The 24945-nt window shown below is 33.9% G+C and overlaps 1 protein-coding gene across 2 annotated transcripts in view; it reads left to right on the top strand.

Annotated features, from left to right (window-relative positions):
• Window positions 1–5567: 5567 nt before the first annotated feature.
• epha3 (eph receptor A3) overlaps window positions 5568–24945 on the top strand; it is a 144494-nt gene continuing 125116 nt past the window's right edge. Inside the window, exons 1-3 of one of the 2 annotated variants that reach the window (XM_065293080.2) lie at window positions 5568–5801; window positions 14018–14082; window positions 23732–24389. In XM_065293080.2, the coding sequence (XP_065149152.1) occupies window positions 5717–5801; window positions 14018–14082; window positions 23732–24389 (808 nt within the window). In that variant the 5' untranslated portion in view covers window positions 5568–5716. The remainder of the gene's footprint in view (window positions 5802–14017; window positions 14083–23731; window positions 24390–24945) is intronic. The other variant, XM_065293082.2, reaches the window with a different exon arrangement.

Below are 24945 nucleotides of genomic sequence, written 5' to 3'. Positions count from 1 at the left end.
AAAACACAATATAATATGACACGATAAAGAAAGTCGTGCCACAGACACGAACAGCCATTGATAGAAATTTGTGCTGGGAAGGACGAAAAAGACATTCGTCTCCAGAGACGCGAAAAACAGCGGAAATTCGTGTCATCAAACACGAATAAATTAATCAAAATTTTCGTTACTAAAACACAACTTGCCTTGAGACTGCACATGATTTCAAATGAAATCATACAAACCAGTTTTGTTGTTTTTTCCACATTTAAGTAGAAATTTTTCATTACCGCAACGTGTCGATTACTAGATTTAGGTTATTTGACATGGAAATATTTATAATAAAAAAATTTAAAAAATGTAACGCTTCAGTGCATGTTATACTATAAACATTTACAGTAAAGAAACATGTGGTATTTGGTGATCATTGGAAAATGTAGAGACAATAATAAGGAATATAAATGTGTCCAAAACCAATTTTCTCATCCTCCGCAACAATTTTCAATCTTTGTTTAAACCCTCGAGGAACTAACATTTAAAAAAAAAATAGTTGGAAGAGACATAATTGACTGTGACACTCAAGATGACTGCCAGGTAAGCAGTTCTTATTTTTCTCTCCAAATAAAAGTTAAAATTTAGTTTGTCATAGTACCTAGACAACTTTTTAGTTCTCATTACCGAAATATGCATATATTTATGTAATATCATGTTGCGGTAATGATAATTCTTGATAATGATAATCTAAAAAATGTAAATAATTCTTTAGGAAATATTTTTTAAATCCTCTAAAAATAATGGTTATAGTTAGTTCAGACCATCTTCAAAAAAAAAAAAAAAAAAAAAAAATGACTTCAAGTGCTTTTTAAAAATGTTGATGCTGGACACCTTCTAAATCTGGATTTAATGAGAATCACCCATTTGGGGCCAAAGTATATTGTTTTATTTATCTAAATTGTAACACAATGTATACGCTGTTTAGGTTATTCTTTAATTGTATCTGTGTGTGCATTACTAATCCATTCTTTTTTAAAGAATTAAGATGCTATGCATGGCAAAGTGTCCTCAAATGTGTGAATGTGCAAGCATGTGTGCATTTTTTGCGTCTGCTTCTTCTTTACAGCGTTAAGTGTAGAATGCTGCCAGCTGGTTTATAAATCCTGTAAGTTGCAGTCAGAATCATGCCAGATTACTCCTTGTGTTAGAACTTTAAGCCTAATTAAAGGAGCAATTACACTTGGCTCTAAATGTGAAGTAGACACAACTAATTGCTTCCGAAAGGTCTCTGTTTTCATAATAATTTGCCTCCAAAGTGGTCTGGCATTAGCCCATTTTATTTAAATTAAAATACATATTACAGAGTCAATGAGTCAACTGACTTTTCCTTTGAATTGGCACCCACACAAACTGAACTATACATAGACTGTGGGTCTGGATTGTAGCTAATAAGTGCAGTTGTCAAAAGAGTAATCATAGCAATGCTATAGTGCATAACCAAGACTATCATGTACAGAAGCTGGTTTTTATCCGTTTTGCCATCACTTTAAATGACACTGTAGCTGTATCATTTTTGTGCAATTAAATGCAGTGATTAATGAGCTCATAAAGTCTAATTCTCTGACGTTAAACAGAGGCAGATCATGTGCATCTGATATATGTAATGTTAACCTGACAAATTTGCATTATAGCAGCAATCTTGTACTATATTTTGTTGTTCTGGCCTGTGGTACATAGGACCACATACACAATATTATGTTCTCACTTAACAGTCCAGCAATGTCCCGTTAGAAAAAATGCTCAAATATTTGTGCTAGCACTGTTAAATTTGCATTTCCTAAGACTAACAACATGTATATATACTTATGTTTCTTGAAAGACATTGTGTATTGTTCAGTGGCCACTTTATTACAGATTGAACACGGTCACTAATTGTGGTTAGAGTGTAATAGTAAAGCGATGGATAATTTAGTCTAAAGTGTGCCTAAATTTTAAAGATGAAGGAAATGCATCTTTCATAAGTGATGACCCATTTCGGTGTACTTTTTGAACTATTTGTGCACTCATCTGAAGCAATTCAATGACCTAAATCCAAGCTGTTCACCAATGATGAATAATGTGTACTCAGCTACTTGCAGACTGTAGCTTACTGCATCTTGCCAATAGTATTTGTGGAAAGAATGCAAAACAAAGCATTACTATTCTGGGCATCATATAGCATAAATAATAAATCAATTTCAACACAAGATTTATAGATAGTTCCTATTCGCATAGCACACTTGCCAATATATCAACACAATAAATAAATGTGCACGAAAGACTGAGCCAGTGTCACTCGGGGAAGTTGTCACAATTAAGGGCTATGCCTCACTTTAAAAGCAAAACTTCAATTACACAAATATGTTTGCATCAACTGCATTCATCTTTTGAAGAAACTCCCAATCAAATTGTGTGAATACAATTATGTTGAGTAACCAACCTAACTACTAGTTCTTACCATGCATGTAGCCATAGATGCTGGAATGGTATGATATGGAATAGCAAACTGACTAAATAATAGGGAAATGAAATGAAAGAGGTGTGGCCTGAGGGAAAATTTACAGCAGACCGATTGCACCGCAACTGTTTGTTGGCAATGAATACGGAGGTGTCATTCCAAAGTCTGATTGGCATTATCCAGGACCAGATGGTGGAGGGGAAGCATCCAAAGACTGGCATCCAGAAAACAGCATGGCACTTCTACAAATAAAACAGTAAAATTGCAGAGACAAAAGAGAAAACGCTAAAATAGCAGAGGCTCAAAGTCACACCAGAATGCGTTAATGCTGATAATGAATTGCACTGAAAATGATCACAAAATCTTTCAAATTTTATAATATTAATGAATTTAAGGAATTGTATCATATTACCACAAAAATTATTACATTAACTATATTTGTTTTGGTTTTTATTGACTTATTTTCATATCCAGTGACTACAGTAATATTGTATGCATTGACTGTAGTCACTGCATATAATATTAGTTAAATCTTAAATGTGCTAGTTGGTTTTTCCCATTCTTTTAGCTGAGCTGGAATCAGGAAAAGTTAGACACATTAAATTTTCACATGCCATAGGACCACAGATGGCATCTTCTGGGAGTGTTTGCTTCTGACAACACTTTTATCAAGCATTTTGTTTTTTAAGATATGTTTAATTGTTTTACAAACATACTGTATTGTATAATTTGCATGTGATTTGCTCTGGTAGCACTTTTGGAGATGTAAGACGGATAAATTATTCTTGTTTGGGACCTCTTCTCCTAATGCAGTGTGAGCTTTGGACCATCTCTGATTCTTTGCTCTAACACCACACAAACATGGAAAACCAGAGCATTGCTTTGGCTGCGCAAAAGGTCATGGGTTCGAACCCAGGAAACCCACATATTGATAAAAAAGTACCGGTATGTGTTGTAATGCAATGTGAGTTGCTTTGGATAAAAGCATCTGCCAAATGTGTAAATGTAAATAAATGTAACATTGGAATGATAAATTAGTTCTATCAGTCTGATGCAGTCATTCTTAAAGTGTGGTCCGCGGACCACTAGTGGTCCGCCAAACCCCCCCAGTGGTCCGCCAAAAGATGACCTAAACTAGGCAAGTGTTTATACAATCGTCACTTATTTAAGTAAAATCCACATCCATCTATTAGTTTTGTTGTAATGTACTAGTTTTTGTTTCATGTGTAAAATCCCTGTAATTTCAGTGATTTTGGACATTGAGGGGAACATTTTTTTTTTTTGCATTTTATTGTTACCATAGATACAACCATAAACTTCATATACCCACCACCTCAGTTTTAAATTAATGGCTCTTTGGAATGACATTAAGTGGGACCTTGGCTGTTATGTTTAATTACAGTTTTTTTTTCACATGTGCAGTTTGTTGTTCATATTAAGCTGCAACTCATTTCACATTTACTTTTTCAAATGAAATAAAATTCATATAATAATTTCTGAACATAGCATTGCATTTGTGTTATAAAAATTAGTTTTTGACTTAAAACATTTGCATATTAAACTTAAAATTAGCTTATCCTTCCGATTTTGTTGTTTTTTGGAGGGCGTGGAGTCAAATTTTGCTAGGTGGTCCTCAGAAAAAAATTGGAAGATAAAGTGGTCCTTGGGCTGAAAAAGTTTGAGAAACACTGGTCTGATGTGATGTTTACCAAAAAATGTAATACCAAAAAAGTCTTAAATACGCTCTAAAAAAAGAAAATGCTAAATAGCACTAAAATTGGTTCACTGGCTCATAGTGAAACCATTTTAAGTGCCATATAGCAAAATAGAACCATATTGTGCTATATAGAAGCATATATGGTGCTACAGTGGTGCTATATCACCCCCAGAGGGTTCATAGGTGCTTTATAGGTGCTATATAGCATTAAAAATGGTTCCTCGATGATTACAAGCTTTTATTGCTATTTAGCACTCTTTTTTTTAAATCAAGCAAGGATTTTCTTGTTACTGTATAACAGCGCAAAAAACAACTTATATATTGCTATTTTGCAAATTTGTTAAGTTATAGCTATACTGGTGGCACTTTCCACTTTCTTATGCTAATAAACTTTAAAACAAACACAAAAGTTACTTACAATTCTTTAGATAAACATGTCTAGTTGCTATCCTATCTCAAGGCAAGTCGTGTTATTGTCATGAAAAGTTTGATTAATGTTTTTGTGCTATTTATGCAAGATATAATATATATATATATATATATATATATATATATATATAATTCAGTTGTAATAGTTACTAATAGTAAATAATTGTTATAACAATGTAATCAATGTATTGCTGAGAAACAGTAAACATTAAAAACTGCCAAATATATTTCTAAGAAACACATTTTGCTTTTAATTTTTTTTGCACTTCCAATATTTAGAAAGCATATTGCAACACCCCTGCCCCCCATTTATTGGGACTGTGATCTTAAAATTATATTTTCCTCATTTCTAAGCATCTCTTAAAAGTCATATAGTAATGTTCTCAGACTACCAGACTAGATCAGCCTTTATACTTAACTCTAACCAAACTGCTGCTTTTTTATATAACCTTAAATATTCTTTAACGTTAATGTATATGAGCTCTCTGGTCAAATTTGTATGTAATGCAGTGTTATTTTTTACATATTTTACATATATAGATACAAATATCCACATTAATTACATAATCAACATAACAAATTGTATATTTACCATGCATTCAGCTCTTTAAAATAGTTATAATACACAGCCTATATGCTATTCATTTGTAACACAAACAGTATACTTGGCCAAACAAAGACATGTGTTTATGCTTTGTTAAGCTATGCTCTTGATGTGACAAATTATGAAGAACTTAGTACTGTTTTCTCTTCAGATAAACTGCATATATTCCACAGGGTGACATACAAATTGGAATTTGATCAAATTTTGATGTGCTGTCTCGAGTGTTTTGTCTTCTGTTCAATTTCCAAGAAATGACCTCTATTGAACCTGCGCGGGGCTTTTAAACGGCGCTGTCTGGTCTGTAGGACCCAGCGAAAAAGGGAAGCTCTCGATGAGAACTGAGGATAGAGAGCGAGAGACTCCTCCTCGTCTCCTGTGTCAAACTTGACATCAGCCTGTGAGCCGAGAATGGTAACTTGTGTCGGAACAGAAGCCCTCACATGAGTGGCATGCTTCTTGGAGTTATGTACTTTGCTTTACCCCCTGAAATATTATCATGGATTGCAAACCCTTAATACTTTGCCTTTTTCTCTTCACGTGTATTTCGAGTGCAGAATTCATTATTCATCCGTCCAACGAAGGTAAGAGAACGTTATGGGGTGAGAGACGAGAATATACCGAATCATCCATGGTAGATATATTGTAGCCCAGGGTAGGTTTTGCACGATACTGTGTGTTAAATATTGCGTATTGACAGTTTATAGCTTTGACAGTTGAAATTGACAGATAATCATTACCTGCTTTCCTGTCGAAGCTCCGATCTGACCGCCTTGACGCCGAAGTCGGTTTTAATAATACTGGTTGGTACACTCGTTGATTGTCAGTTCAGATAGGCTACTTCACATAAACATGTTTATTCTACAAACCATATTGTCGTTTTGCGCGTGACACATGGGCATTATGGTTGAGCGAGTACACCATCGGAAATAGCTACATTAGAATTCGCTCCCACTAAAAGTTGTATTGTTTATTTTGTTTGAATGTATGGATAACCTGATCTTTCTTGATTTGATGACACTTAAAGATAAATAGAGATGCACGAATGCGCATCGCTTAAGCGCGCAATTCTGTTCAGCGGTTATAGCCTAGAATGTTTGAATATATATAGCCTATATTTAGAGACGCGTAAATATGTAACACATAATGCATGGTTTTATTTTAGTTTCCTCAGCTTTTTTTATTTTATCAAGGCAATTCTAGACTTCATCGAAGCTAACATCCACCTCTCGGGCACTCGAAGTTGTCCGAGCAGCCACAGCGGCGCACGCAGTTATTACAGTACTTTTTTATTCGACGTGCTTTGCTTTAAATGCACAATTTGAAACAAAGAAAACACAAACAGCTATACAAAATAATCATATAATCTGCTCACAGGCAAGTGGTCTTTAAGATTTCTCAAGTAACTGAGAGCATCCGTTGTGTCTAAAATAATTTGACATTTAACTAATGAAGTTATTAGTTATTAATATTATTAGCTTAAGGAAATGTATCGCTCGTTTTAAAACAAACAGTCGTTTGGGTAGCAAATAAATGCATTACATAACTGATAAATAAAGGGAGGACGAGTGACAAACTCCATCAAAACACTAAAATATGGGCAGTCTAAAATTTAACTTAAGCCCCATAACATTTGCAAATTGTCTACCATCTTTGTCTCATTGTATCGACATATTTTCTAACTATTATTTACTATTTATGAAACAAAATCTCGAAGAATCGGCCGAATAAACGAAAATCAAGCTTGACTGAATAAATGTGTATACAGGCCTAAGTAACTGACTTTTAATGCGCGTGCAACCTCTTTTTGTTTGTAATGCATAACCTTTACTTTTCTAGTAATTAACATTGATTTATTTAGATTAAAGTTGTTTTCTGTCTCTTTAAATATAAGACGCAAGACTTATCGACCCCCTAAGTAGGCTACTAAAGACCACATTTCCCGTTATTGTCACTTAATTGAATATGCATTTGGGTTTTCGAAAGCTTTGGGTATTCTTTGAATTGAAACAAATAAATATTAAACATTTCAAATATTATCAATATTATAGGCTATATAGCCTATATATTATTACCTTTCTAAAATTATAACGAATGATGAGATATCTCGGTGTATGACAATGTCTATGACAAAACAAGTGTTCATGCCTATGGGCTTAGGTTAAATTTATTAATGGCATGTTTTTATATTAGAGTGTGAAAAGTTTTGTTTGTGTCTAAAGATGGTGTTCATATGCTGTTAAGGCTACTGCTTTAACCTGCTCTGTGGTTATGTACAGTACGCTGTAGTTTCCGATGTTTTGTTTAGCGCAAATAAAACTTTTATTTAAAATAAATTGCCTTTTTTATAATGGTTTTTGTGCAAATTGCCTTTTATCCAAAATAGTCTATAATGGGCCGTGCTTTTCGCCAGAGAGTGTCAGTATAGAGCTGCACCCATCATTTTGAGCAAATGAGACTTTTTCAGATTTTAGTCGCATGATTAAAGGGTTTTCATCACAGGATTAGACTCAGGATTTCCATTTAAATAATAATATCCAATGAATTAATTTTTATTACATCACATTGAACCTGTATAGCGTCAAAGGTCAATTCAAAATGACCTATTGGTCACTGTGGGTCACATCTTCTGAATTTCCAGTATGCATATTGATAATACGTTTCTATTTATAGGTACCTAACCGTTGTAAACTATTTAAATGTAATAAAAAACCTCACAAGTTTCAAGTTCATATAGGCCTTAACGAAAACAATATTGTCTTAGCAATATAGTATGCGTAACGAGCATTAAGCGGATCCTTAAAAAAACATTACCGACAGCTTTCATGACAGAATAGATAGGCTATGTTAAATGTTAGATTCCAAAGCTTCACAGGAGAGACGTTAAATCTTAATAGTTTTATTAGTGATTTTATGTAGTGGAATCTAATCTAATTATTTGATTGAGTGCATTTTGTGACATTGCGTCTCTTTGTTAAACGATATAACTTTTAAAGACACGCAGTGCTTATTTATGGTCTTCAAACGTGTTTTGCTGCTTCTAAGGGACCTTTAATGGGCCGATTTATGTGAACAGTAGCCTACACTAACTCATAACAATAGGTCGTCAAATGCAAATAATAAAAACCGTAAAAGCTTTTGTTACATGTGATGAATTTTAATCACCGAAAGCTTACAGACGACGAGACCTTATTGAGACCTTAATCGTGGCACACGTTATTAGCATATTTTACTCAAAAGACTGAAGGCAACACCACTATTTCATTAGCTTTTACTTACTTTAAGAACCCTCAGTTGTCAACATCGACAACTCCAATAATACTTATGATAATAATAATAATTACGACAATAATGACCATAATAATGAAATTATTTTTATTTTAGATATAAAAATATAAATAGGCCTATAAAAAAGTGTAATACTTAAACAGCTATTTTTACTGCATTTGTCAAATGTATGTGTTTATGTGTTGTGAGACACCATGTAAGCTTAAATTAATTGTCCCAAGGGGATCAATAAAGCTCTTAACTAAACTGTTTTTAAACAAAAATGTCTTCTTAAACATTTCTGCATACAGACATGGAGGGTAAAATTTCACATTACTGCATTTGATATTCTTTGCTCAGGGCATATTTATCCATTTTCTCTCTCTGTTTTTGTATTAATCTAAGAAAATATATACATAGCATATTTTATATACACACATTCAGCTTTAAAAGTTTAAAGTTAAAAAACTTTAATTTTCTTAATTAGCAGGAATTGTTGGGTTTTATGCCATATTAAGGTTTTCCTTTTTAATTAACAACATATGGCAGGGAAAACGGGTCAGCTGATATATTTTTCGAGTCTGGGCACACTGCCTATTGAAACATATTCTGTTTTAAGAAGCAAATAAATATTTCTGCCATTTAGCTACGACTAGTTTGTTGTAGGTAAACTTTTGGGATTGGTTTTCTAGTGTAATCCATATTATGTATTCTATTGTCCGTACACTACACAGTGTTCGAGCATGCGGGGCAACCGATCAAAGAAAACATTTCCTGGCAAATCTGCTTCAAAAATACATTGATTCACTAAATAGCCTACATAAATACAGTATCTCTATAGTCAAAATAAGTAAGGGTTTCCATTTTCACATTTTTGGCCAAGATGGCGGCACGAAGCAATAGGCTACAGTACACAACCTGCAGTGCTCGGCTTATTTGGAGTTTGTGATGGCAACACAGCAGAAGCATGATATTATGATGCACTTAATCCTGGCTTGTATGGCGAAAGTTTAGTGTGTGACTGCTTGGAAAAATTTTCTAAAAAAAATAAATATACACCAACAGTAGTACTTTAAAAGCAGTGTACAGCATGGGTAATGTCTGCAGTATGAGGGTAATGTGCATGGTCATATTGATGGGTGGGTTATAGAGGGAGATGGTGGACAGAAGCTGCAAGTATATGTGGAGGGACTGGGTCAGCAGCGGCTGTATCGAACACGCTAAGACTTGCCTGGTTTATTCATCTTTAATCATATCAACACTTATATTAATATAAAGATGAATAAATCAGGCAAGTCTTAGGGTGTTTAATATACTTTATTGCCACTGATGTCAGTGAAACCTATAATCGAGTTGTAAGGACTTTAAGAGAATTGTTGTTCCATGTGGGTGTAGTTTTGGTTTTTCAGATTAATTAAGCATTTAAGCACCAGTACCATTAATTTGAACGAATGCCACATTCAGCGATTGTTCTTCCAAAAATCTGAAATTTGGCAGTTAAAGAAGCCATTAATTATCACAATGAAATCCCTTGTTGATATACCTTGGAAAGTTGTTTGTGGTACGTGTTTGTCGTTTGTTGCGACGGCTAGTGTGTGTGCAAAAGCAGACCAGCTGCAGAGATCTGATGTGGGTGAGAGAGGAGATCATTGCATCAGCAGTGGATATTTTGGACACATATATTGAGGCCTCTCGTGCTCACTTAGAAATCCTTTTGAAAATAATCCCTAAGTCCACCATGTGTCTTATACACTCACAGTCTGATTTTAATAAAGCTAGGCATCAACTCGCCTGCTCTCCGAGGATCCGGCAGTTCCGAAGTGTTCAGACACCAGATTCCCATTTTAATTCAATAACAGATTTAATTAAGTACCTGAAAGGTGAAGAGTACACCGAAGGCAGTGAGCAATTTACGAGCCATATGATTTTTTTACTCATGGAAATCTCATTCATGCTGTAATCGACAACCATGATCACAGCTATGTTTAAGGTTAGTAGCGATTTTCTGTGGGATCTTCAACTGAGAAACACAGTATCATTTGGCAATTTTGTTTTTATATTTTTTTTTATTTTACGCATTTTTAACGTATTTCCTGGGAATTTTTTTATATGACTGCAGTGTATGTTTAATGCTGTGGTCATTTTATGTTTTTAACTTTTTCTGATTTAATTTATGATTTCAATATTTCATTTTAAATAGTAATGAAGTGCAACAGAATAATTTTCAAAAAGGCTAATATTTCATGTCTTTAAATAATGTGAGGAAGCATAATAATTATAAAAGAAAAAGCTAAATATTCCACAAATAGTTTCATGTCACGTTCAGTATAATCTTCCAGATACAGTATTTTCTTAACCTAATGATATCTTTACTTATATTACTATTACTATCGGCACATATATTATGGCAGGTTGATTTGTATCCTTATAAATAAAAAATATTGCAGTTTTAAAAAAAATTCTATGCAAGTTGCTTTTCGTAAAAGCTCTTCAGCTAAATAATTAAACGACAGTAAAGGTACAGTAGCTGTAACATTTCTCATTGAACTCATCCTGGATATTTTGTGAATAAAACATTGACTTTCTTTTTATAACATTTGTTAATGTGTTCAATCAATGCAGCATGTGCTGATGTAAAGAAACGATTGGCTAGTGTGATGCATTCGAGAGACAGATACCCCTTGGCGGCTTGTGGTTGGAATCCTAGATTATTGTCTCTCTCCTGTATTGATTTACCTCTTGTGCCCCGTGTGGTTGGTTGGAAGAGGCATGCATGGGTCATCTGTTCATAATCAGTTCTTTGTTTTTGTACTTATGGGGGCTGCTCAGGGCTCCTTATGAAGATAGTGGGATTAACAATGCGATTCTCTTTCCTTGCTGCTGCAGGATTCGCCCGTGTAGCTATCTAATTTTATGGTCTAAAATTTCCCTGGTCGGCTCAATTTGAGATGCCAGCTTGGCTCATTGAGAAATTTAAATTGAAACCAATGGAGCTGAATGTTAGATGCCATTATCTGACATGAACAGATAGCTTTATTATAGTTAATAGGAATCATCCGTTGTATTGGAAGAGCAGGCAGTTTGGACAGCACTCAGGTGTAGCGAAAATAAAATCCTGCACAAAATCAAGACTTTCCTTTGGCTCCTGTACAGTTCCTGTCAACATTTACAATTCGTTTGATCATAAAAACCTTGTTATGTAAAGGCTTGTGCTTAAAAGTCTAAACTACCTGTAATTTAGCCAACAAATATACATTTTGCTTGTGAAATAGATTTGGATTGGACAGGGTCCAATATTTCTGGAAACTTATTTATATAGGTTTAAGCATCCTACAGAAAATAGTAACAATATAGAATTGTGTGTTTCCAGGTTTCAACGGTTAGTGTATGTAGAAAATTCATGGACTAGACTACAATGCTGCATGGACGGGACTGATTTCTTATATTTGGAATGCATACTGTTTTCAAACAGGACATTTTCTGCCACACTAAGTGATAAAATATAACAATGTTCAATGAAGTATATGTTCTTAAGCACTTTTATAAAACAGATGTTTATTCCATACATAAATGTAATGTTTGTCTGGTATGCTGGATGTTGTTGCAATAGCACTCGAATAGCTGCAGAGCTACAGTGTATTAGTAAGGGTCGTAGATGTCATGCTGAGTGCCCCACGTCAGATAAGATTATGTGTTTACTGTACGTTGATGGAGGCTTTTGTCCGCTCTATAGAAGCTTTTCTCAATCGAACAGTCATTGTTATGAGAGATAGAGACAGATGTCAAGAGTTTGTCAGGACCTTCTCATCTGTAGCACACCATAGTGCTCATTATTAAAACATTCACACAGAGGCAAGCAGCCATTTTTAGGAATACTATCATTGTCTTTCCACGGTTTTTGTCGTCTCGCTAAGAATTCTGTAAAAAAATAAATGTATGTAATGGCAGTAAAATATGTAAATGTAATATGTAAATATAATATAATATAATATAATATAATATAATATAATATAATATAATATAATATAATATAATATAATATAATATAATATAATATAATATATGTAAGAAATAATTGATGATGGGCCTTTGAATTATAAAAAAATAATACACACCCGAGGTGGTAATGCGGCACGAAGCAGAGTGTGCATTATTTTCAAATAATTCAAAAAACCGCAGGCAATTATTCCTCTTATACCACGTTTACCACAAACATTCACTGTAAAAAATAAATCAGTAAAAATTACTGTGTTACTGGCAGGTGGTTGCCGGTAACTTACCGTAGATTTAAATTTTTGTTATTTACCGGCACCATTTTGTTCAAAGTTAAATGAACATTAAACATTTACAAGTCTTTGTCTTTACAGAGTAAAACTAAAATAACAGCCTCGTGCAAAGCATTCTGGGAACCAGAAATCATCATCAACCTTTTTCTGTTTTTTATTTCCCAGAATGCTTTGCTTGATGCTGTTATTTTACTTTTATTCTGTAAAAACAAAGACTTTATGTAAAATGTTTAATGTTCATTTAGCTATGGACAAAATGTTGGCAGTAAATAACATAAATTTAAAATTACGGTAAATTACCGGCAACCAGCAGCAAGTAATACTGTAATTTCTACGGATTTTTTTACACTTTTGCACTGGCATCTATTTGAAGACATTTGACAGTTTAGATGTGCATTTTACAGAAAAATAATGCATAGCCTAACAGTGGAACATTTCTCAACCAATCAGAATAAAGCATTCAACTGTATATGATGGTATATGATATGAACACAATACAATATCATGTAAAATAACATTTTAATAAACATTGTATGAATAAAATAAAATCCACAATTAATTTTATTAATTAAATCTTTTAAACATTTTAAGATTTTTTTATGCAATTTATATGCATTTTTCCCACCACAGTACTTTTTAGTTCAATACAAACAATTCTCATTACTGTAATGTAAAAAACTAATATACAAATTGTAAAATATTGATACATAATGTGTACATTTGTTCAATAGTTTTCATTTATGCTGATTTTATGCTGATCACCCAAAACATTAATAAGGAAGATAAAACATACAGTAGTGGCCAAAAGTGATGTCGAAAGGGCATATTTTAACAATAATGTTTCAAAGCCCCCTTAGGTAGGTTAAACCATCAAAATATCAGGTGTATGATAAAACACTAACACAACACTAACACAACTTTTAAAGTATTAATTTGACAGAATTATATGGGAAAACAAACTACAGTATATTCTTTTCAAATCACTCGCTTACAAGAGAGAACTTTGCTCCGGCCAGCTAAAGCTAAAGAGGAACATGCAGATAAATCCTATTTTAGAGGTTACATGTGTAAACTCTTGCTTGTTTAATTGGATTGTTGAATAAGTGCAATGCAGCTGAGTAAATAAATCTGTTGATTAGGATGTTGTGCCTCCTGCTCCCATAGTCCGAGTGCGGGTGTGGTGGGGGAAGAAAGCGGAGTTAAAAAGGGATAAATTGTAATTTCTCTCTCTTTCTTCTGTTCTGCAGTTAACCTGCTGGACTCCAAAGCAAGCCAAGGGGAGCTGGGTTGGATATCATACCCATCCCATGGGGTGAGTGTCGCAAACCTTATCCAGATTTATTTTAGCAGAAAAGAGATTTCATGTCTGGGAGACAAAATAATTTAGGGAATTTGTTATTGTTATTGATGTAGTATTTATTTATTTATTCATTTAGCTGACGCTTTTATCCAAAGTGACTTACAATTGCTATATATGTTAGAGGTCGCACGCCTCTGGAGCAACTAGGGGTTAAGTGTCTTGCTTTTTGGGATAATGTTGAGCATTATTAAGTGTTTTCATTATAATTTCTATGTACACAAAAATTAAAGATAAAACTAAATGATTTAAACAGATTAAAGAGTATATGATTATACAGTATGAGTACCGTAACCCCAAAGGTTTTTTGGTAACGCTTTCTATGAAGACCATATTTATAATAAAGACATTATAATTTTAAGAGCATTCTTCATTCATTATGAGGCAGGAATAATGCCTTATAAAACTTTATAATATGTTGTATTACCTATTAAATAATAGTAACGACTATCACAATGCATTACAATATAATCCTATTTGTGGTTTTAACTTTATAGAGTATGATGATTTATTGCACATAGTTACTAAAGTTCTAGTGTATTATCAGTTATATTTTATCATTTTCATATCTTGACATTGAAAATCTTACTAAATCTTACGAGTGGTCTTTTGTTGCTGACAGTAAAGTGATAAATGCAGAGTCTTCTTATGAACATCCAAAATGCTTTATAATGTGGCTATATGTTGTTATATGGTTATATATGTGGTTATATGTGTATAACTGCCATAAGATATTATGTAGGAATTAACAGAAATTAAACTTAAGATGAAAGAAAGTTGAGTGAGTGAGTACAGGGGAAACAAAACATTCACGCTGGAAATTAGTTTTATTCAGAAAACTTAAAAAAGTTTTTGACTCGTCTTAAACCTACAGTAGTAATAGAGAAAAAGCTGAAATAGCCTTATATTTACTTAATCAAAACTTCAAAATCGAAATGTAGAGTCTCACACACACTGTACTTCCATCATGAAGTAATCCAACTCTTGTGGGTTAATAAATGAAAAGCAAAAGCATATATTGGCACTAACATGGTGGCAAGATTGTAACTTCAAATCTCATTGGTTCTGGCGTGTCTCATCATTAGTTGTTGTGGTATTTTAACCAGTTCTCATGAGGTGCGTGTAAAAAGCATGCAGTGTGAAAAGTTGTGCAATACATACTCCAATTTTGCATGCATATGATGCAGTACACCAGTCTTTCCCATTCATTTAATATATGTTCTTGTCGTTTTATATATTTTCAATTTTTTCAGTTTTTTAAACCATTGTCGATTGGGGCTAGATTTGGTATTTGCTTTAGGATGTCATTAAATATAGGTTTCTCCATGTTTTTGCCTATTTTTAAACCGTGGTCACTTGGAGTTGGGGTTAGAATTGGGGTCTTGGTTAGGATGTCATTTTACGTAACAAAAAATTGTTCTAACCCCAAACCCCAGCGAAAAAGGTGAAAAAATTAGAAACCAACATAAAACGACCCAAAAAGATGCACAGGAGGGATTGGTATATCATATGTACGCAAAATGGGAATTTGGTGTATGTATGACTTTTCACATGCAAATCAAAAGAATGGGCTGGATATTTCATCATCATGGGACTCACCAAACCAATAAGTGTGTTTGACTTGCACTGTGCAAACTGATCCATGTGTGATACATGGATCTACGAAAGCGAGTCTTGAAGTATTTTACAGACCTATGTCTCACAGACCTATCGTTTTGCATCAGAAGACATTTATTACCTACTGGATTTATTCAGATTACTTTATAATGGATGTGTGTGCTTTTGAACTTCCAGCAACTGTTAAAGAGTGTTTGTTAATATTAGTTAGACATTTTGATGTCTGGTTTCTTTGTTCTTATTACAAACATACTGAGCTGCTTGTTACATCTGCATGCTTTTTTTTTGTACATGGATTTTAGATTTGTTAAACCCTCTTTTTTTTCCCACAAATTAGTATTAATGCTTCCTTGTAAACTTTAATTTTTCCTCAGGTTTAATGTCTTTAATTACTAAATATTATTTTATGGCAGTTTAAAGGGATAGTTCACCCAAAAATGGAAATTCTGTCATCATTTACTCACCCTCATGTTGTGACAAACCTGTATACATTTTTTTTTTATGTTAGGATGAACATGAAGGAAGATATTTTGAGAAATGTTTGTAACCAAACCATCCGTGGACCTCATTCACTTCCATGGTAGAAAAAAGAATACTATGGAAGTAAATGGGGTCCAACAACAGTTTGGGTAAAAACATTTCTCAAAATATCTTCCTTCATGTTTATCAGAACAAAGATATTTATACAGGTTTGTAACAACATGAGAGTGAGTAAATGATGACAGAATTTTCATTTTTGGGTGAACTATCCCTTTAAGAGGAGACATGTTACTTTACTTGAAGCTGACAAATACTACTTGTAACCAGCTTATAAAGCCTTACACCCACATTATAAAGCCATTGTATGTTTAGAAGACTTTGCATTTGTCACCATAAGATAAAACTAATGATACACTATGACTATGGTGAATATATTGAGTTAATTTTCTGTTATAAATCATCATACTCTTTAAAGTTATAACAACAAATAGGAAAATATTATAATGAATTGTAACTCCTGTTATGATTATTTTTAGACAATATAGTATATTATAAGGTTTTCATCCATAATGCATGTGTTAAAATGCCATTAATGCATTACTGTATAAAAATACGTGTTTCATAGTAAGTCTTACCAGTTTTCTTTTCATTGTAGAATAAGTCAGTGCACTTTTTTTGCTGTCAAAACCTCAAGGTCACAACTCCCAATAATACCCATGTTTATTTGTCGAGCTGTACAGGTATTGGTCTCAAGGGCTTCTCGAACTGGAGCATTTTAAAAACTTTATTATGTGTTAAAATGGCTCGCTGGCAGTTGCTAAAGGTAATCCAGTAATCTGTTCCTTATTGCTGTCAAATCCAGTTTCCTCTTGTTCTTTTTACTTTTGGGACACTAAAATGTAGACATTTCTACATAAAAACAGAACAAATAAGAAAACATCAAAGATATGCACTGTATATAAAGTGCTTTTTAAAGAAAAGTGCATTTATAAAAAATTTGTTTTTGCTTAATCAATTTTCATAATTTAAATAGCGAAAGCTTTATTATTGCTAACAATAGTAATAAAGGTCTCTCAAAGATAGTGAATACTTTGTTGGTGTAGCTATTGTCAAAACTATTAGAATATTACAGCAAAGGTCAAGTTCTCAAGGGGAATTAACTTTAATTACTCACGACTTTTGTCTAATTTAAAGTGAGAAGCATTTTGCCCTGAAAGCTTCAGTATGCCTTCAAAAATGATTTCAATAAAATGCTGGCGCAGCGCTGACTTTGACGGATGGATTGCCCGTCTTCTGCCAGTGTAAGCACAAATCAGGCCGGTTAAAGCAAATTAAGAGCTAAGCCCATCGGATGCTCCCGTACTGCAGCCTGCTCAGATAAGGGCAGTAAATATAAATCGGCCCTGTGTAGACAGCTCTTTAAACACACAGCGCTGTTTACTATGACCTTTTCAGATTGCATCAGGTCTCAGTTTGGAATTCATTACATGGCAGTCACATTTTGTTTGCGCTACAACTTATATGAGCCCTTACTATCTTTTATATTGTTTATTACACAAATCTTTCCCGACTAAAAAGGTAAAAACCACGTCTGTTGCTTTCCCTGCAAAGGTGTAGATTAATAGATTGATTAGTAGTTGTAATGTAGTTTTACAAAGCTTATTGAGATGAGGCCCAGAAAAATGCCTTTATTATTTTTCTTGTTTTTTAACAAAAAGAAGAAATGATCAACAACATATTTATATATTTTCTATGCATTATTGAAATGGATATTAAATCATGCTGTAGTTTGCCAAAATAATTTTGTCAAATAATACCTAAACCAAGTTTAGGTTTTCCTTATATTTTGATTGGGGCAACATTGGGGGCTTTAAAACACATATTGTACAGATATGCCATCACTTTTTGCCACTAAGTATGTTAATATTGTAAAGCACTTCTTTCCACTGACAGCTGAAACATATACAGTATACAGTACATTAGTACAAAAACTCATATAAGCAGCCCTATTTACATAAAAAATAATAATAAAGTAGGCAGTAAACACCAACAATGGATTTTTGAAGTCACAATCTGGCAACACCCAGAGGTGAAAGACAATATTTTCAACACGCTAAAACTCATTTACTTCTTCCCCTTGAAAGAAAACCGTGAAAGGTCTCCAGCTGTACAAAGTGCAAAGAAAAGGTGGATTAGCACGTCATGTGGCCACAGAGGAGTGAACACAATGTGTTATAGTACCTCTTTGGTAAAATCTGTGATGAAAAGGTATTGACTGATAAGGTACAGTTGTCGCAATGACCTAGTGCAGGAAATCTTAGATGGTGTAGCACAAAGTAAGGGTTCCTCCAATGATATTCCTACAATATAAATGCTGTATGCTCATATGATTCAAGTAAAAATGTAAATCTTTCTCAAGGTTTTTGTTTGGAGTGACTTGTGTCTTTGTTTTTGCTAGCAATAAAAGAGTTAAAGAAACTTAAACAGTCTTGGGCAAGGTGCTTTAAAACTTTTTAAACTAAGCAACTATAGTAGCAGTGCAACTACTACGCTTTAAAAAAGTAACCCATATCTATAAAAATGTTTATTTTATTTGAGACTCAGCTTGTGGAACGCAGGCTGCAGTTTCATAATATAATTATAAGATTAGTAGTGACATCATCTTACTTAGTCAATGTTAAAGATATCAAGGTTATATTTTAACAGAATGTTGTTTATATTATGTAGGATGATTTTATGTAAATCACAAAAAAATGCTGGGTTACATTTTATGCAATCAGAGCTGTATCTACCAGATACACTAAAAAAAAAACTACTTTTTTTGGTGTAGTAAAATATATTAGTTTAACCCTCATAATTTCTACATGGTAATATTAACATTTATTGAGAAAAAGATTTTCAAGTAAAATTATGATAAATACACAATTAATTCAGGTACAAAATGAACTGTGTGGTAATAGTAAGTGGTATTAAATACTTTCTTGTATTATTTAACTGTAGTCACTTGCACATAGTCCTTAAATAATTAAGTAAATTTTAATCAAAAACTTTTGTGTGCCCAAGTCAAAAATCTGAGGTAATTTAACTTAAGCATATAAAATACATTAAACTAAAACAAGTCAAATTAACTTAATTTTATTTGCACATGTTGTTAGGAATACCCACAATCATTTGCGCGTGAATATTTTGATTGTTTTTAAGCTTTTTCACAGAATAAGAACTGATAAGAACGTTAACTACTTAAATATTTTTTAATAAAATGTCATAAAGGTTAAAGTGCTTATATTATTGATGTTGTTTTGTTGTAAATTATAATTTTGTGAAGTGACCGTTCATGTACAGCTGACTATCACTTAATTATTTAACAAATGTTTTTCATGCATTATTAAATAGATTTTATTTGATTTTAGTAGGTAAGTTGTACTTTTAAAGCAGTTCATTTGACTTAGAAAAAGTTTGTGCAAATTGTTACGAGGATTTTTTAAGTAAAGTTTTTTTTGTGTAGTACCGTATTTTTGCTTAACAGCAAGCAGCATTCTTCACCAGATACTCATTTTCTGTGACAAATCCTGAATAGTACAAGTACATCCTTTCTCTGCCTTCTTTGATATCATAGCAGTCAGAAAGTAATGCAGTTTTCACAGCAGAATCCTCTTTAATGTTGTACTCGCATGCATTATAATAAAAGAGCGCTGCATGTACCTATACAGGAAATGTTCATGCGACACTAGAAGAAACCAGCAGTAAATGTCAGTCTTCTCTAACTAACTAGCATTGTAATTTGAGCAAGAGGAGGATTATAATTTTATTACATATCTGTCTGAAACATAAGCTCTGCTCCAATTTGTCCAGGAGTGCCAGGGAATCTATTAGTTTAAGTAGCAGTTGGCCTACACACACACAGAGGGGAGTTGAGCCGCAGACCTGACAAATGTACCAACTGCTGGATTATTATTTTTTTTCTACTGCTTCCCTTGTTTGAGAGGGATTGCTCTTGTAGAATGACATTCGGACAATTAATAAAGTCTTAGAAACAGAAGTCAAACATCAATTAATACAGATTGGTGTCTAACCATTGCCCAGTGTTGTCTCTTAACGCGTCTGTCTGTTGAAAACATCCAGATGCGGCTTTTAAAAAGTTTGTGTGCAGTTGTGTGAGGAAGATTAGCCTATGGTATCATGGTGTCATTTATTACATGTAATATCCTCACAAACACTTGGACTCTGAGGGCTTTACACACTGCGCTTAACCCTGAGTCATCTTTGCTCGAAACCCCGCTTTTAACCCTAAAGGAATATTTTACACTTCTGATTTAGAAGCAGGATTATCATAGCATTTGGTTACCACAAGAGCGCATGCCTCATATCACAAGTTGGGCGTATAGGGACAGAAACTCTGCACATTGTGCAAAATCTTTCATTGTTTGAGGAAAAAAAATACTGTACTATCAATGGTCACCGAAAAACAACTAATCTGGTGTAAAAAAAAAAACACGTCCCAGAAGGCTTTAAAGGCTAGTTCACCCAAAAATAAACATCATTGTCATCATTTACCCTTATGTTGTTCGAAATCTATATGCATTTCTTTATTCTGTTGAGATATTTTAATAAATAATGATAACCACGCAGTTGACGGTACCCAATGAATTACGCATTATTTTTTATTCCTACGAAAGTCAATGGGTACCGCCAACCATATGCTTACCACCATTGATAGCAGTTTTTATCCAGTGACACTGCAGATATGCAAATAAAATGTTAACACAATGTGTTTAATTAAGGAATTAATCATAACCCTTGGTAAAGTATGAGTGGTTAAAGGAAACGATTTTAAAATAATTCGGTTAACTTTTCTAGTGTGAAAAGCCCTTTGGAGCATCAACTATGATGGTATATGCAGGCAATTTAGTGAACAACCGAATAAATATTTCATTTTGCATAATATTTGTTCACTTGTTACACGTTTGCTCATGAACACATGTTATATGAAGCAGATTCCTTGATTAGATCATGCTTGCCCTATAACCACTGGAAAATCTGTGGACGACTTCTGGATGGATATATATATATATATATATATATATATATTATATTTCTTAAAGAGAACTAAGTTAAAAATCCCATGAAATCATTTAATGAGTGGTGTTATGAATCTGGTGTCAACATATTTCCCATTGAAACTGGCACTTTATGTAGGACACCGATTGGCTAAATTATTTTTGTAGTCAACTTTGGTTAACATCACAGGTGGTATCAGTGGCGAGGCATCGCCCACTCAGATTGACGGCTGGCCCACTCAAAAAAATGATTCATTGGATTAACTCAATAAAATTGTGGGCAGGATTTCCATCCAATATGAATGTGTACCCCTAACTCATAAAAAAACTGCTTTACACAATAAAAATATATTGAGTTGGTCCAACTCACTTTAAAGTAAATTGCAATACTCAAATTAGTTGCCTCAACTCAATTTAGTGTAGTCTGAATAATTCAAATTTAACATAGTTTGAATAACTCAATGTAGTGTAGTCTGAAGAACTCAATTCTGTTATTTTATATAAAACGTTTTTATATCATACTAATTAACATAACCACATGTTAGCATGCTAATAATAATATCATATGATACTTTGGATGAGCACAGGCATTAACACAGTCAGTGCTCTTTGAGAGAAATATGTCACATCCACAACCTAACCACAAGCGCCACTCTTCTGCACGATGGTAACCAAACAATTTGAAAAAATATAACACAAACGCTTCTAAATCAATAAGATAAATGGACATTAAACACTATTAAGTCTTTCTCTTTACCTAAAAATGCATAAAATAACACTTAATTAAAAAAATTACTCTCCAAAAGCAGTTGCATGCAAAGCATGCTGGGATATTCTTTTTCCAGAACTCAAGCTAATTGTGTTAACGCAATTAAAAAGAAATCAATAAATTATAGTACATATTTATTTTGTGTTATACTAATTAAAAATATATATACTTATTGCTCTTAATGAGGTATTTTACATTTATTGAACACAATTTTAACGTGTCATTTCTAAGAAGGGCTTGAATATTTTTTTTGACCCAGTCAGAACATAAAAGCAAAAGAAATCACGGCATAAATGATAATAATTTTTTTATAAAAATCGCTCAAATGCGCATAATTTTAGAAATAAATAACTATTAAAATAGTAAGTTTATTATTTGCATGTGTTTCTAAACCTTACAAATGTTAACATTCAAGCCATTTTAAACAATTTGAGCGCAATATGTTAAAAGTGAGCTGTTTTCTGTTCGCAAAGACGCACACACATACTCAAATGTGCACACACTCATACGCGCATGCACGTAAAGAACTCAAATGTGTGTCAGAAATGTACCCGTGCTTATCTGGTCTTAAAGGAACAGTTACCCTCAAAAAATCTGCTTATGTCATCATGTTCATCAAACAACAGACGACAAAAGGAAAATCACTTCTGTAGCTTTAAAAATATTTATTATATTTATTTATACAATGTAATATTGTAAAATGATGTAGTTTGAGAGTAGACATTGAAGTCCACCCTTTTTCACAGAGGTCCGCTCATTTTAAAATTTCTGGCCTCGCCCCTGGGTGTTGTTACAAGAAAATATATTTATTTGAAACATATTGTATCAGAATCTGAGTCATCAATTTATTTTGGTCCGAATTAATAAAGTTTTAGGAAAGTGTGTTGCTTTATAGATAAAAGACATGGACAAAAAGCCATTAAATTCCAACTTTAATTTCAATCATTATTTAAATTGTCTGGAAGTAAGTTGTATAAAAAATAACAAAGCAAGGCTTGTTTTAATTTAAATAATGTAATGTAAATAGATTCTGGCCCTTGCCATTTTTCACTATGTTGATTGCTGAGTTCAGTCAATTTGTTACACTTCTAAAAGAAATGCTGTGATGGCAAATCGTGGTCCAAACTAATGAATAAAATTCTTCGGGATGAAAAAGAAAAACTCCTTTAGGTGTTTCATTAATAAGAGCCATCACAAGCCGTTCTTCAGTCTGAGGGCACACTTGTTTTGCGGGCTAATGAACAGCTCTTAGCCACTCCAGAGGCCTTGTTTCACTCAGCCAAAGGCTTTTATAAACTTTAGCTTGAAGGAGAGTCATACACTACTCCATTATTGTAAAAGAAAACAGCCTTCCAGATCATCATTTATTCTGCTTTGTGTACATTAAGCATCAATATTTCTGTCAGCGTTGCTAGACACCCCGTGTGACCAAACAAAACGATACATCAGACTAGCTTTACAAGGGAGACTCCTATGAATGCAGGGCCTCATTAATTACGTCCCACATAAATTATCCCAACAGATGATTTATTAATTTAAAGCAATTAATTATTCTGAATGTGTCAGAGGAATAAATAACGTGTTTGGTTAAGCTGAAACATTTGCATGTGAACACCCCGTCTCACTTTTTTATTCACTTGAATGGATATAATTCCCTTCTTCTTCATTTGTTGTTTTGCAGTGGGAGGAAATTAGCGGGGTGGATGAGCACTACACGCCCATCCGGACCTTCCAGGTGTGCAATGTAATGGAGTACGGCCAGAACAACTGGCTGAGAACCAACTGGATTCCGAGGAATTCTGCCCAGAAGATCTATGTGGAGCTCAAGTTTACCCTTAGGGACTGCAACAGTATTCCCATGGTCCTGACCTGCAAAGAGACATTCAACTTGCACTACCTAGAGACAGATGAGGACCAGGGTAGTAATTTCCGCGAGCATCAGTTCTCAAAAATAGACACGATTGCCGCGGACGAGAGCTTTACTCAGATGGACCTGGGTGACCGTATCCTCAAGTTGAACACGGAGGTGCGCGAGGTGGGACCGATGACTAAAAAGGGCTTTTACCTGGCTTTCCAGGATGTAGGAGCCTGCGTAGCACTGGTTTCCGTTCGAGTGTACTTTAAAAAATGTCCTTTGACGGTGAGGAACCTGGCTATGTTTCCTGACACAGTACCCACTGAAACTCAGTCACTGGTGGAGGTTAAAGGCTCCTGCGTCAACAATTCCAAGGAAGAGGAAGCACCTAAAATGTACTGCAGTGCCGAGGGAGAGTGGCTGGTGCCTATCGGAAAATGCCTGTGCAACGTAGGTTACGAAGAGAGAGGAGTCGTCTGCCAAGGTAGGGTTTCTCTCTCACACGCTCCTTTCTTTTCATTTCACGGCCCATTTTCCTCCTTTCATCAGCGTAATGTACTCGCGCCCACTCTGTAGACAACTGCTCTAAATGGGACAAAGGAATCCCATTCATTTGTTTATGCTGTTCATTGTCGGTAATGGCAAAGTGTTTGGCTCACAATGGAAATGTTTCTAAACTCCATGGTAAGTTAAGCATTTGTCCTGTGCTCAGAGCGCAAATGGATATTTCCCAGACACAGACACACCTCTGATCTGTCAGGCGTGCTCTGGAGAGAGGAATATGAGAGTTTTGTCTAACCAAGGACAGGAGAAATCTGTGGTGCAGGCTGCCTCAAAGGACAGATTGAAGCAGTTAGGCCCGTGAAACACTTCTCTGCATCACCTCATCAGAGAATAGATTGTTCGAATGTGTTAGCCATTGAAAATAGCAATGTTTCTGTGATTTAAAGCATGTGCGACTAAGATGCAGATGCTGTAATTGCAGTTTTATTTAAGCATTTTTTTTTTATTGTGCAAATGGTCGTGCAATTATTCATGAA

Source organism: Paramisgurnus dabryanus, chromosome 15 (genome assembly GCF_030506205.2).
Source record: "Paramisgurnus dabryanus chromosome 15, PD_genome_1.1, whole genome shotgun sequence".
Taxonomy (NCBI): domain Eukaryota; kingdom Metazoa; phylum Chordata; class Actinopteri; order Cypriniformes; family Cobitidae; genus Paramisgurnus; species Paramisgurnus dabryanus.
Note: the sequence above shows the minus strand (reverse complement) of the source record. Positions and strands in the feature narration are given on the sequence as shown.